This window comes from Lissotriton helveticus, chromosome 3_1 (genome assembly GCF_964261635.1).
Source record: "Lissotriton helveticus chromosome 3_1, aLisHel1.1, whole genome shotgun sequence".
Taxonomy (NCBI): domain Eukaryota; kingdom Metazoa; phylum Chordata; class Amphibia; order Caudata; family Salamandridae; genus Lissotriton; species Lissotriton helveticus.
In genome coordinates, this window is record NC_136061.1 from 1,340,995,725 (window position 1) to 1,341,011,725 (window position 16,001).

The 16,001-nt window shown below is 44.4% G+C and overlaps 1 protein-coding gene across 1 annotated transcript in view; it reads right to left on the reverse strand.

The window, feature by feature from the left end:
• Positions 1-16,001, reverse strand: part of LOC144824966 (roundabout homolog 2-like) — a 1,188,518-nt gene that overhangs the window by 125,162 nt on the left and 1,047,355 nt on the right. Inside the window, exon 17 of the mRNA XM_078683904.1 lies at positions 14,153-14,428. Coding sequence (XP_078540030.1) covers positions 14,153-14,428 — 276 coding nt within the window. The remainder of the gene's footprint in view (positions 1-14,152; positions 14,429-16,001) is intronic.

Consider the following 16,001-nt stretch of genomic DNA (forward strand, 5'->3'; position numbering starts at 1 on the left):
CACACTGTTTATCATCCCACGCCCGCAAAATCTCTGCCCACAGTCCTGCAATTGGGCTGCCATGTTCCATTTAGGTGTCTCAATATAGGCTCAGGTAGTCATCTACCCGTACACCTATATTCCCCCCTACCATTACACTACATAACGGTTCTTAGTACTGACCTTTTACCTAGTTACGGTAATGTCCAAAGATGACATGGGGTTTTCTCAGAAAAGTTTAAGCCTCATTCATTATGCATGAGGATTCCTGGAACCATAGCAGAAAGAAGGGCTACCATCTCCTGCTTAATAAATATGTATAAGGGTCATTCCTTCCGTCATCCTAGTCTGACATGACACAGCAAGGTATAGCCCCAGGGGCACAATTTTGGGTATATATACAGCATATCTTGCTGAGGTAGTCAGAGGAGAAATGGACTTCCATGCAGACACACTGACGTGAGGCGCTGAGGGTCCTGCACGCAGACACTCCAGCTTGCAGTGGTCTGACATCCCTTGTGTGGTGTCCATCTCGAGACCAAGACGGGGTCCCACAGTCTATCACTTCAGGTAATAGGGTTGACTTTATCGTTCTTTGGTTTCTTATTGGAACTCAATACTTGATTTGGTTGTTTTGATGTATTTTAGTAATAATAAGCCCATGCAGGGCATAATTTGTGGCAGTAGGATGGGACCACAGGGATTGTTTACCAAATTAATGAACTCTTTTAGGTATAGCACACTGTCCAGCTCTTGCATGAAATTAATGTTTCTTCTTATTAATGAATTTGAACTAATGACATTTTAACTCTAGCGAGCAGGAAGTGTAATGTTGATTTACCCTGGATAAAGGTATTACAACACTGCACGTTACAAAATGGCCACAATGAGAAATGCTGATAGAGCAAAAGTTGCACCTTAGCCCCTTGTCGATGTTTGCACTGTCGTAGCTGCCCAATAAAATCAATTTTGGTTATAAGGTGATGTTTCACGGTGGTCAACTGACATTGACAAAGCCCAGGAAGCCGAAATGCGTTTGTCAGTTTTTTATCGATGGTTGCACGTCAATAAAATAATTATTGGATTCAACAGCCTGTGAGTGCTCAGCATCGTTTTCGATAAACTGCAGTGTGTGTGCCTGAGGCACCTGCTGCATCGAGAGCAGTGGCTTTGGAGGAGAACAGTACTGAACACACACACAAACACACACAGTTTCGAGTTTGCTTCCTCTTTCTCAATTCTTGCTGGGATTTAAAAACCCAGGGATTTGTCAAAGTCTTTTTCTTTTCTGCATCAGCAATGCCATTTTGGCCTTGAGCCGGTACTTCTTTTTCTGGAATTAGAGCGCCCATTTTTCGGCACTGAGTGTTGGTGAAGCCTTCCTCTTAGGAGTTGGCACCTCTAAATCTTTCAACCCACGAGGTTCTTTATGTTTTGCCCTCCCTTCACTCATAGAGAGTTTCAGCGCAACGGGGTCTTCAAGGACTTTGAGTCTGAGGGTTTCAGCTAGGTCCCACTGTGTTACCTGCATGAGTGTGTTCTTCCCTCAGCATCCTCTTTGAAGATCCTACTTTCTTGAGATCAACAATGCTCTCCTTGGTGTTGGATACGTATCTCTGCACTAACTCCGTGTCATGAGGCTTCTCCTTCTCTTCGCTAGACAGGCTGAGGACCCCCGACGGAGAGCTGCAACTGCATCATGGTGTAGTGCGCCCAACTCTGCTTCTCCCTGAACCTAAGGGTCTCGAGTTAGAACTCTATGCAAGCTTTTGCACGCTTTAATGCTGTGGCCTTTTGCCAAGCTGAAGTTATAGACCCTGTTCTCCATTTCCTTGCACAAATGCAACCGCCTGGTTGTGCATTCTCTGTTCCACACATACTTTTGGTTTCCCTCTTTTAGTTTCGCTTTTATTCGACATTTGTTGCAAAATTGGTCTTTCTAGTCCTGTTTTTCTGTTACTTGCGAATGTTCTCTTAAGGCCTTCTTTCGGCTCCACTGCAATGGTACTGGAGTTCTTGGATTTTCTTCCTGACTCAGTGGTGTAACAATGGATCTTAAGATGGGGACCACATGCACGGATCCCTGTCTGATGTCACAGAAGGATGTACTTACCACCAAACTGTCAAAAACGCTCCATGGAAAAATTGTCTGGAAAGAAGATAATTCTGGACCCAATTACTAGATGGCACAATCATGCAAGGCATGTGAATACAGGAAAAATTTATGATGGAAAAATGTGCTATCCATTTTGTACTCAGCAGCAAGTACACATGAAAAGAACTGCCGTAGAAACAAGAGGTTTCTTTAAGACATCTCAGGTCTCAGACACCTGTGAAGCTTTATCACTGAATGGAGTTCGTAAATGTTTGGAAATGGCCCTCTCTGAAGGGTCACCCTAAACTTTTCACCTTCCTCCCTCTCTTTTCGGACCTTCTTTTTGTTGGCTTTAGGACTTTGAGCACTTTACCACTGTTAACCAGTGCTACAGTGCATGTGCTCTCTACTCTAAACATGGTATAACTGGTTTACACCTGTTTGGCATATTTAATTTACTTGTAAGTCCCTTGTAAAGTGGTATACCATACACCCAGGGACAGTGAACTAAACACTATTAGTGTACCTGCAGCACTGGTTGTCCCACCCACACAAGCAGCCTTTCAAACCTGTCTCAGGCCTGCCATTGAAAGGCCTGTGTGTGCAGTTTACTGCTACTTCGACTTATCATTTAAAACCATTTGCCAAGCAATAAACTCCCCTTTTATTACATATAAATCCCCCCTAACGCATGCCCTACGTAGCCCTAAGGGCAGGGTTCTATGTAAGTAGAAGATAGGGCATGTACTTTTAAGTTTCACGTCCTTGTAGTGGCAAACCACCAAATTTGTTTTCATTACCGTGAGGCCTACTCATCTTATAGCGTACCTTTGGGAACTGTTAAAACACGTTTAAGCTGTAAATCCTGAACAGAAGGGAACAGCTGCATCGTGTTTTATATCTTTGGAATGGTAATGATAAATCCTCTTTAATGTTAAAGTTGGATTTAACATTACTGTTTTAGAAATGCCACTTTTGGAAAGTGGACATTCTTCTGCTCTTACTGCTCTGTGTGCCTTGGAGCCTGTCTCCAATACACATCTGGGTTGGGTGAAAGCTACATTTAGTGTATTCCCCCTAGACAGAGTACATGCACAGGAAGGGTGGGTGTGACAGAAAACTCATCCACATTCATCTGCATTCTAATAGCTCTTCCTGGGCAGGAAGAGAGGGGAGGAGCTGACACTTACACCTGCTTAGGCAGTCACAATCACTTCAAATGCACAACTGGGTATAAGTACTGGGTCTCTGACCCTACTTTAATAGTACACTACTGGACCTGTGAAGAACTCTGCCAGGAATAAAGACTGCTGTGCTACAAGGAATGCCACTTTTCATGAATACTATTCTAAATGAACTACGTTCTGCTTTGGTGAGCTGCCCTGATACCTGCTGATCTCTACCCTGCTGAGGGCAAGGACTGGACCCATCTCACTTGAACCCAGAGTGACTCCAAGGGCTTGCTGGCTTGCCCCCGGTTCTGAGGTCTCAGTGCTTTCAAAAACGTTCTTCAACCCTACAACAGCACCTGGAGTCAGCCATCTGTGAGTCCTGTCCTGCCAAGTGGTACCAATCCAGTCATAGGCCCTTAAAAGGCAACTTCTGCTGTCCAGAACCATCAAAATTGATGCTGTGACGGCTTTGAGCTGCCCAGGACTGATGCAGTACCCTTCAACATGACGCAGTGCTGATCCAAGGACATCCCTGTGCAGCTCAATGACACGGGGCCCAACTGCGAGGTTCGACAAGGAAGCAGTGTCAGAATTATAAGAGGTTCAACGCAGACATGTGACTCGACTGCGAGGCTTGACAACAACGCTTCTACACAACTGCTTGAATTGTAACTGACTCTTTAAGGCCGACGCTTGCTCCACCCAAGGTCACTTTTCAGCAGGCCCAGTGTGAGTCTTGTAGCTGGCCTGCCCTTCATCATGGTCAGCCTGAACTTTGGATTTGCCCCAGTCCCACAGGACCTCAAGTAACTCCAAAGCGCTATTTGACTGTAAGCACTACTTTTGATTTATTCTTTCAAAATTCATAACTCTGGATTTTTGTTGTATTTATCCGATTTTTGCATAAACATATTCTCTTTTCTTCTAAACTTGTGTGCAGTATTTTTGTGGTGTTTCACTGTGTTACTGTGTGCGTTTGTGTGTCGCACTAATACTTTACCCATTTTCTCTTTAGATAAGCCTGACTGCTCTTGGCCAAGCTACCAGAAGATGAGCACAGATTATCCTTTAGTGTGTATCTAAGCTTACCCTGACTAGGCTTGGGTGCCTACTTGGACATGCTGCATACCACTGCCAACTAGAGACCCAATTTCCAACTATGAACAACTTGGGCATTCTTTGATGTGATACAAAATACAAAGGTGACTAGCACATGTCTGTGGTGACAACAAAAATTATGAATACTGCCTATTATAAGGAATAATTGTGCTGGAGGATGGTACATTTATATCGATGGAGTTGAGACACCCACTGCCAAAACAATATTGGAGGGTTCACACAAATGTATTAGCAATTAATAAAAAAACTCAACCAGCTGTCAATCTCCCCAGTAAACGACTGGGCAATTTTCTGTGACTACCTCTTAAAGCAGTTTAACCTGCCACCACAACATTTTTTCAGATCACACCATAAGCAAGTACCCATCTCCCCTTAGGTAAGAGCACTAAAGAACATCAGAAATGCCTCCTTCAGGGCAGCCAGGAGACATCCAGAATCAGAATCCTTATTGAAGATCTATAAATCTGCCCAAAGCGACAGGCATGTCGAATTAATAAACAAAACCACCTCCAACAACTAAGCTGTTCTCTCCTTCACGCAAGCATGAGCCGGAACCCCGAAAATTTTGGGCGTTAGTCAACAACCAATCCAATGGAAACCGCAGCATGGGAAGTGCAAACATCACTAAGAATGACAGGGTAACCTTTCTCACTGGTCACTTCCAGGTGGAAGAGCAGAAAGCATTACCAGAGACAATACTGCCCCGGGAACGGCAGGACATCCCGCAAGGTGTGCACGAAAATTTGACGATAAAATTTCCATCCTCCCCCTCAAAGCTGGCAAAAACTCTATCCAAAGCCAGATCGGACGGCGCCCAAGGCCCAAATGGTTTGCCTCTGGCCCTGTTCAAAAAGAACATACCTGCTGGCCCAAGCAGTTATCCAGCCTGTTCGATTACTCACTACGGAGTTCAATCACTTCAGATTATTGGCGCTGCGTGATCATTCAGCCTATCCATAAATCTGGTTTAAAATCCGCCCAAGTAATTATAGGCTGATAGCACTATTGGACAATGAGGCAAAGTTTTTTGCCAGCTTGCTGCTGGAAGATCTGAAGAGCTGGGCCGACTCAAAAGGACTGTTACCCAAGAACAAAACAGGGTTTGTGGCACGCTCAGGCACACTGACCAATCTTTTAGCTTTAGCAATCCTTACTAATAAAACTATTGCATCTGCCTCAACAACGTTTTGCTGCTTTGTGGATTTTAAATTATTTTGCTTTGTGGATTTTAAAGCCGCTTTTGACCACGTTCCAAGGGAATCTCTTGGTGCTAAGCTATCCAGCTGGGGAATACCAGCTAAATTATTGAAGCCAATCATGCAGCTGCATACCAACACTTGGATCCAAGTTAAAATTGGCAATAGACTGCATCTATCTAGAAAAATCCAGACAACAAGTGGTGTGAAACAGGGATGTGGGCTAGCCTTGCTGATTTTTAATCTTTTCCTAACCGATCTCTCAGCAAAACTGGACTTAATAAATAGCCACCCACCTAGGATTGGTGGTGCGTAGATCGGTAATCTTTTATATGCTGATGGCCTTGCTCTTTTCAGTCGTACAAGAGTTGGATTGCAAAAGTTGTTAAACTCCCTCCACGTGTACGCCACCACAAATAAATTGGTGGTAAATCTTAAGAAAACCCAAGTGGCCTTATTTGGCAGAAAGCAGCACAGAGGTGGAGGCTGGATATAAAACAACATTCAAATTCCTGTTGGCAAAACCTATAGGTACCTAGGACTCCATATCAACTCAAGGGGCATACTAAAAAAACCATTGCCACAAAATTCTCATGAAAGCCACGGCTCTCCAATTTAGCCTCTCTAAAAAACTGCCTGGCCACAACTTAGCTGCAATTTTCGAAGTTATGCGAGCCAAAATAGGCCCTACCCTGTCGTACGGTTTTGAGATCTCCCTCGGCAAGTTCAATATTATCCTTAATCAACATACGATTAAAATCTACAAAAGGGTGCTTCGGCTACCAAGTAGTTTGTCTGCTGCCCAGATACATGGATTTAGGCCCAGATCTCTGTACTGGGGTGAATGTATGACATTGTTCTGCATTCTGTCCATCAACTGTTGTTTTGCATTTGTCACCCCGAGTGGAATGGGTATGATCAGACGTGAGTCCCATGCTCTCCACACTACTGGAGTCAAGCTATCCTGGCTGAAGACGGCTGATAGCCAGAAACGGATGTATGACATTACAACGCCTGCTTTTACCACGCATGCTTTTACATTGGAAGTTTTACAACGCATGCCTTTACAACGCATAGCGCTTTGGGGTGCTGGATAGTGAATAGTTTAATTTACTATTCCAACTCCTGTCCCCGTGGATAGTAGGGAAGGTGTTGGATAGTAAATTAAATCTGTTCCCTATCCTAGAGCGCCCCCCAGCGCAATGCGTTGTAATGGTTTTGTTGTAAAAGTTGCGATGTGAAAGCATTGCGTGGTAAAAGTTGCGTTGTAAGTGATGTTTCCCGCCAGAAACCGGTCCTAGGATGCTTGATTCCGGTCCAGGAAAGACATGGCTTGGCAGTGCGGGCTGGACTGTTCCCATGAGGCACAGGGTAAAGGTTGATTTGCATATGGGCATGTCTGAACTGGGGTGGTGTGGAGTGCAAAAAAACGATGGATTTAGGCCCAGTTTTCTGTACTGGGGTGAATGTATGACATTGTTCTGCATTCTGTCCATCAACTGTTGTTTTGCATTTGTCACCCCGAGTGGTATGGGTATGCGCAGACGTGAGTCCCATGCTCTCCACACCACTGGAGTCAAGCTATCCTGGCTGAAGACGGCTGATAGCCAGAAACCGGTCCCCGGATGCTTGATTCCGGTCCAGGAAAGACATGGCTTGGCAGTTCGGGCTGGACTGTTCCCATGAGGCACAGGGTCAAGGCTGATTTGCATATGGCCATGTCTTAACTGGGGTGGTGTGGAGTGCAAAAACTCGATTGATTTAGGCCCAGATTTCTGTACTGGGGTGAATGTAGGACATTGTTCTGCATTCTGTCCATCAACTGTTGTTTTTCATGTGTCACCCCGAGTGGGATGGGTATGCTCAGACGTGAGTCCCATGCTCTCCACACCACTGGAGTCAAGCTATGCTGGCTGAATACGGCTGATAGCCAGAAACCGGTCCTAGGTTGCTTGATTTCGGTCCAGGAAAGACATGGCTTGGCAGTTCGGGCTGGACTGTTCCCATGAGGCACAGGGTCAAGGCTATTTTGCATATGGCCATGTCTGAACTGGGGTGGTGTGGAGTGCAAAAAAAGATGGATTTAGGCCCAGATCTCTGTACTGGGGTGATTGTATGACATTTTTCTGCCTTCTGTCCATCAACTGCTGCTTTGCATTTGTCACCCCGAGTGGGATGGGTATGCTCAGACGTGAGTCCCATGCTCTCCACACCACTGGAGTCAAGCTATGCTGGCTGAAGACGGCTGATAGCCCGAAACCGGTCCTAGGATGCTTGATTCCGGTCCAGGAAAGACATGGCTTGGCAGTTCGGGCTGGACTGGTCCCATGAGGCACAGGGTCAAGGCTGATTTGCATATGGCCATGTCTGAACTGGGGTGGTGTGGAGTGCTAAAAAACGATGGATTTAGGCCCAGGTCTCTGTACTGGGGTGAATGTATGACATTGTTCTGCATTCTGTCCATCAACTGTTGTTTTGCATTTGTCACCCGAGTGGTATGGGTATGTGCAGACGTGAGTCCCATGCTCTCCACACCACTGGAGTCAAGCTATCCTGGCTGAAGACGGCTGATAGCCAGAAACCGGTCCTAGGATGCTTGATTCCGGTCCAGAAAAAACATGGCTTGGCAGTTCGGTCTGGACTGTTCCCATGAGGCACAGGGTCAAGGCTGATTTGCATATGGCCATGTCTGAACTGGGGTGGTGTGGAGTACAAAAAAACGATGGATTTAGGCCCAGGTCTCTGTACTGGGGTGAATGTATGACATTATTCTGCATTCTGTCCATCAACTGTTGTTTTGCATTTGTCATCCCGAGTGGGATGGGTATGCTCAGACGTGAGTCCCATGCTCTCCACACTACTGGAGTCAAGCTATCCTGGCTGAAGACGGCTGATAGCCAGAAACCGGTCCTAGGATGCTTGATTCCGGTCAAGGAAAGACATGGCTTGGCAGTTCCGGCTGGACTGTTCCCATGAGGCACAGGGTCAAGGCTGATTTGCATATGGCCATGTCTGAACTGGGGTGGTGTGGAGTGCAAAAAAACGATGGATTTAGGCCCAGGTCTCTGTACTGGGGTGAATGTATGACATTGTTCTGCATTCTGTCCATCCACTGTTGTTTTGCATTTGTCACCCCAAGTGGTATCGGTATGCGCAGACGTGAGTCCCATGCTCTCCACACCACTGGAGTCAAGCTATCCTGGCTGAAGACGGCTGATAGCCAGAAACCAGTCCTAGGATGCTTGATTCCGGTCCAGGAAAGACATGGCTTGGCAGTTCGGGCTGGACTGTTCCCATGAGGCACAGGGTCAAGGCTGATTTGCATATGGCAATGTCTGAACTGGGGTGGTGTGGAGTGCAAAAAATCGATTGATTTAGGCCCAGATCTCTGTACTGGGGTGAATGTATGACATTGTTCTGCATTCTGTCCATCAACTGTTGTTTTGCATTTGTCACCCCGAGTGGGATAGGTATGCTCAGACGTGAGTCCCATGCTCTCCACACCACTGGAGTCAAGCTATGCTGGCTGAAGACGGCTGATAGCCAGAAACCGGTCCTAGGATGCTTGATTCTGGTCCAGGAAAGACATGGCTTGGCAGTTCGGGCTGGACTGTTCCCATGAGGCACAGGGTCAAGGCTGATTTGCATATGGCCATGTCTGAACTGGGGTGGTGTGGAGTGCAAAAAAAGATGGATTTAGGCCCAGATCTCTGTACTGGGGTGAATGTATGACATTTTTCTGCATTCTGTCCATCAACTGTTGTTTTGCATTTGTCACCCCGAGTGGGATGGGTATGCTCAGACGTGAGTCCCATGCTCTCCACACCACTGGAGTCAAGCTATCCTGGCTGAAGACGGCTGATAGCCAGAAACCGGTCCTAGGATGCTTGATTCCGGTCCAGGAAAGACATGGCTTGGCAGTTTGGGCTGGACTGTTCCCATGAGGCACAGGGTCAAGGCTGATTTGCATATGGCCATGTCTGAACTGGGGTGGTATGGAGTGCAAAAAACCGATGGATTTAGGCCCAGATCTCTGTACTGGGGTGAATGTATGACATTGTTCTGCATTCTGTCCATCAACTGTTGTTTTGCATTTGTCACCCCGAGTGGGATGGGTATGCTCAGACGTGAGTCCCATGCTCTCCACACCACTAGAGTCAAGCTATCCTGGCTGAAGACGGCTGATAGCCAGAAACCGGTCCTAGGATGCTTGATTCCGGTACAGGAAAGACATGGCTTGGCAGTTCAGGCTGGACTGTTCCATTGAGGCACAGGGTCAAGGCTGATTTGCATATGGCCATGTCTGAACTGGGGTGGTGTGGAGTGCAAAAAAATGATGGATTTAGGCCCAGATCTCTGTACTGGGGTGAATGTATGACAATGTTCTGCATTCTGTCCATCAACTGTTGTTTTGCAGATACAGTTGGAGCTAGGCCTCCCAAACTATATCGTGCAAAGCATGGGGTCCTTTCTAAACCTTTGTCACAAGCTGAGACAGGTGAGAGCTGACACCCTTGAATCCCTGTTATGGTTGGACATTAGTGTTAATAACTTCAGCGGTGCACATAGCCGGTACTTCAATGAATTTAGGTCATAACTATCTGCAGACAATCTCTGGTCTCTTAATCCTGGGAAAAAAGCTTATAAATCAAGTATTGAAAAGCGCTTCCAACTATGCTCCAGACTGTTAGTCAGAGAGATCCTAGCCAAAAGGAAGCACGCATGGGCAGTAATCAGTTTGTACCAGCCGGCCCCTCTCCTGTCACACCTGGCCCGCTCCTATTCTTTACTTCTAAAAAAAGGTTCTTGGCCCTTAGGATGGGCAAGTGACTTTTCTTGAAACACCTACCTTTATGGCAGCAGACCTCAGATGATCTTGCGTGTAGAGGCTTTGGCAAATCAGATGAATCTCTGAAGCACATTGCATGTATTTGCCCATCACTGTTGCCCCTGCGCAGAACATAGTTAAGGCCTCAGTGGCACAAATTGGGAGTCCTGAACTGTAGGCAGGGCATTATAGCTGCCCTGAATCCAGAGAACACGGATTTAAAAGTTAACTTCACGATTTTCATCCACTTGGCTTATCACCAATTCAAGGTCTCCCAAGCCTCCAATTCAATTCAGCCTCGTTGAAGCCCCCAATGTCTTCAACGAGGCTGAATTGAATGACTGTAGTACTTCCTTAATGGGGGCGCTGCCACTTTTTAACCTTTTCACAATGATGAATTTTGTCATTTTATCTACTTAAATGTCTTATGAAGAAAATTTGCATCATGTGCTTTTATGATTTCTTCTTAAATCGAATAAAGCTTATTATTTAAAAAAAATAACAACAAGTCATCGATTACTTGCCACACACGCAGACACTGATTGCCAATAAGAGGTGCTTTCCTTTCAAGAATAATTAGTGATGTGTACTAGAAGCAATAACGCCACTCTTTTTATCCTTATGAAGTTAATTTACTCTCGAAGAACTACTGTTTAGGTTAATAGTATCATGTCTAAGCTCAACTTCAGACTCAACACTTCCTACTATAAAACCCTTAAAAGATCAAACCCAGTTAGTAACATATTAACCTTCTTAAGAGCCGGCGGCAGCCACACTACCAACCCAGTGCATGTGTCTGCCATTGGCCAACACTGTAATGTGGTTAAAGGTCTCTTTAGTGCTCTGCACTCTAGAGATTCCTTTATGTTTTTTACCTTGGGCTACTTCCGGAGCAGCCCAAGTGTTTTTTTTTACTGTAATGATCAGCTTGCAGGGCACACTGACATCATTACAGTAAATTGAAAGAAAAATGAGCAATTAGCTAGTTTAACTTTCACTGTATCAGTGCTGAGGGACACATCTCAGCTCCTGAATACTGATTCTCTTGGGAGAGGTATCGTTGGAAAGGACAGAGTCACTCTTTCCAATGGTCTCTATGCCCAGTGGGTACCTGCTTGGGGATTTCCACAGGAGAGTGATCCCTCTAGAGAGTAGGGATTATGGGAGCGCGGTCCCTTTGGCAAGGGCTTGTGCTCTTCCAGAAAATTTCTGTCTTTTTTGCTCCCCCTGGGGGTAGATGGGGGTAAGTAGCAAACACCCCACTAGACACCAGAGAAACTTATAAAAAGAAATATAAGATGTGGCTGCCCACTATAGGCATTGCCATGCCCCCACAACTTATAAATGTGGCAACAGTCTTTCTGCCCCCCCCCGAGGGCAGGTGGGGTTCACTACCCCCAATATGCTCCCCCGTGGGGTCAGAGAGGCAACTAGACACCAGGGAAATAAAAAAAATATATATGTGCATGGGCTGCCCACAATGGGCATTGCCATGCCTCCACCCAGAAAAAAGAAGACAGTCTTGCTGCCCCCCAATGTGGTGTGCAGATGGGGCAGATTAACCCCAATCTCCCTCCAGGGGCACAAAGCCCACTAGACAAGAGGGAATCTTTAAAAAAGGGGGTTGTGACTTCATGCCCAAATCCCCCCCCCCCCAAAAAAGGTATACAGTCTTTCTGTCCCTCCCTGGGGGCATTGGGGGTGATTAATCCCAATCAACCCCTAGGGGGCCGCAATTCCACTAGACTGCAGGGATTTCAAAATGGCACCAAAAAAACTAAGAATGGGGCAGCCTACCCTGGTATCAAGCTATACCCAGCCCCTGTGGCGCAATAGTATCCTTCTGTCACTCTGAGGGCAGATGGAGGCTTGTCCCAATCAGGAAGGTTGCCCCAAAACTTCCCCCATGGAGAGGGGGGTTGGGTTGGGGGGGGTAGAAAGGGCATATTTGCACCTGAAAGGGGACACAAAGTATTTTTCAAGGCAAAGGAGCTAGGCCCCAATTTGCCCTTGAGGACTATATTTTTTTAAACAAAATAATGGGATGGGTTTGGCCCATCCTGAGACCAGGCCCCACCCTCATCCCTGTAGTTTCACAAGTCTTTCTGCTCCCCTACGGACTAAAACATCCCATCCAAATGCAAGCAATAGGACTTTTTATCAGGAGTTGTTTTTGGGCGAGGAGTGCCTAAATCCCAATATTGTACCATTTTCAATGGTGAATAGCTGCAATTTTTGAGGCTTGGGTAGGCTGCCACCTGGAGAAAACTACCAGACCCAGACATTCGGGAAACTAAAAAAACATTGAAAGGAGTCCAGGGTGGTGTTCCTTGCATGGATCCCATAACGTTTTCTTACCCACAATGCTCTCCATACCTGGGGATTTTGGGACCTAGTTTAGCGGGCACCCAGACAAACCTAGCAAACCTGTAAACATGTTTAAACGAGGCCCCTAGGGGAATCCATGGTGGGGTGACTTGCATGTCTCTCACCAGAAGCCTTTGCAAATCTCTAACTTTGACTAAAACACAGATTTTGCTCACATTTCTATGCAGGAAAGTTCGAGAATTTTTGAAGGATCCGCAAATTTTGCATGCCCAAGAGTTTTCAGTTGTCTCCCGATATTTGTACCCCAATTCTGTGAGCAGGTCAATATACCACCACACAAAAGTCCCTAAAGTTCTATGTGGCGAGATCAGCTGCTGTATTTGGCACTGAACTGGGTACCTCCCATGGAACCTTACTAACCACATACATTTATGAAATCTAGATACCCAGAGGGTTCCACAGTGGTTATCTTGAGTGAATCCCACGAGGTTTTCATACCCACACTGCCCTGCAAATCTCAAAGTTTGCTTACAATCACACATTTTTTTAACATAATCCACAAAATCCACTTGTGTGGCTGGGCCTAATGCCCTTGACAGGAATTAATTAACCCAAGGTCAATGGGAGTTCCACTGTGGGACTTCCATTCACCCTAGTTTGATGTGTGCCTGTCTCGGTCGTTTGGCCAAGCCACAGAAGTGCTAGTGTTTTCATCACAACGGGGGAACACTGAATGGTAGGAATTTTCTGAATCCCTTTAGAATCCGGAAGATTACATTACATAAATGGTAGGAACACTCGTGAATTTAGGTAAAGTTTGAGGATTGTATGGTATCCTGGATAGGAAAACGCCCTACCTTGGACTCCCCCTGGTATCTACTTTTAAAAAATGTGTGGGTTTGGTAGCTTCCCGTAGGTGGCGACTGAGGCCAGACCCCATTAACACAATTACCCCAAATGCCGAATCAGGTTCGTTTTTTTTTACAGGAAATGTTGATACTTCCACATTAAGATTTGAGGCTTTTCCAGTTGTGTATGCTAGGCCCACCCATAAAAGAAGAGTAGTGTTTAATCAGCACAAGTGGAGGAATGCTGGGCAGTAGGAATTTTGAGGATCGCTGTGTATTTCAGAAGTATACATCACATAAATGCAAGGACAATTTTTGATTTTAGGTAGAGTTTGAGGTACCCTGTCCAATATGGGATTGAATTAGTATGGCTGCATCTTCTAAACACGCACATTGAATCCTAGGACTGTAGCACAATACCTATTTCTTATAACATTCTTCATATCATCTAAAATAGCTTAAGGCGGATGCACCACTATTAAGTTAACTGGATCGACATGGCATCTATTGTAATGCTGGGTTTTTCAGGGCAAAGTATAAGATAACATGTTTACTGAACCAAGGTGAATTATTAGAAAGAGGAGTACCATTCTCAGTTCTGCCTCGTTCTGGCTGTGCATCCTGGGCTCTTGAAGGTCCTGGCTGGTCATTCCACTGGTTTACCTCTATTTCTGGTGATTGCAGGATTCTTGCCCCATAAGGGATAACAGGTATGGTTGCATGCAGTGGGGTGTTTGGGGAGAAAGCCCCATTAAATGTTTGTATATCATCACTAGTTGGATCAATGGTACTGTAAATTGGTCCATCTGTTGCTGTCGTAGTAAACTTCTCAGTCTGGGCAATATAATTGGAAATCCCAGCATCTGTGAAGTTTAACAAAGAGAAAAACAATCATGCCGGTGTGACATTCAATGGCAACAGCTGCACAACGTTAGCCTGGCCTATTAATGTTAACATTATATGCGACGTTTATTCATAAGATATACATTAGCTAGAAAACACACAATTAAAGACCAAAACAAGAATGAGAACTGTATTATTCCAAACAACAATGTTCTGCTTCATACGCTATCACATTGTACCATTCCTCATGTTAATGATGGTTTGATTTAGGTACATGCAAAGAAGAGAAACAACCAGTCATGATCCCTGATATAATTCTGGAAGAAATTCATGATAACTCTTTATATTGGGCCCTATAGGTAAGTAAAATGTCTAGTGTGCAAAAGCAGAAGGACTTATTCTGCTGCAAAAGACGTGTTGTGATTACCCCTTGACTGCTTACTACACTTGGCGTTTCCCACTCTAATAAGACCCTCACTCGAAATTTGTAGAGCTTTTACCAGACCTTCCAGGAGGTCTCATGGCTTTTTGTGCCAGATTTACTACTTCTGACATACTCATTTAGCGTTTTTGAAATACATTGTAAGTTAATTCAATTCAAATAATCTTTATTCGGAAGTTTCCATAAAAGATATACACATGTAAAACACAAATCTATCAATAAAAAGATTAAAATCTATATTGCATGAATTAAATGTAAAATTATGTGCAAATACAGTTTTGTTACAGTAATATCATAAAAAGATGGATGGCATGTACTGATTATTAGAACAGAGTACTGTACAAAAAGGCATGAGGTTATTAGTCTGTCTCATAGTGCAATATTTTGAAATGGGCATAGATGTTGCTTTGCTTAATTGCATGAGAATTGAATGACAATACTATGAAGCACAATTCTAATGCATTTAAACTACATAAAAAATTCAGGCCGTCCTTAAAACAAAACAAATTTTGTTTTAAAAATACAGGTTTTAAATAGTGGTTCCTTATATCTTGGTAGCATTTACAAAACAGAATAAAATGTTCAGTTGATTGCACAAAAGTTCCATTGCTGCAATTTCTTTGCCAAAACGCCCAAGTAAAATACCTAATCAAAACCTTGTAAGATAAAACCGTTCCTACATATTATTTACAAGTAACAAATAGTTTGGGATATCGTTACATGGATTGCCTAATATATATTTTTGTACAGTCGATTTACACCTTTTCCTGGAATCTCTCCTCTCTTCCATGAAACTCAAGAGGAGTATCTTTAATTCACTCATTCAGTCATTCATAAACTTTATTTGGCCATTACGACCATAAAAGTGCGAGTGCTTGCAGTACAATTATCGAACAATATATACATATAAGAGAATCATTAAATAGTATACAGTTTAAAATATTAAAAACAATTATAAAAGGATCAAATCTTTTAGTATTTGTAAAACATACCATCTTATAAAAGGGATTCCACTGAACATCAAAATGTGATCAATTTACAAAGATAAAACATTACATAGTTGTTACAACTGGAAATAAATACTTAATACAATTATGAAATGCAGAATATCCCATCTTGGACGCATACCTTCTGATAATCCACATTTTTCC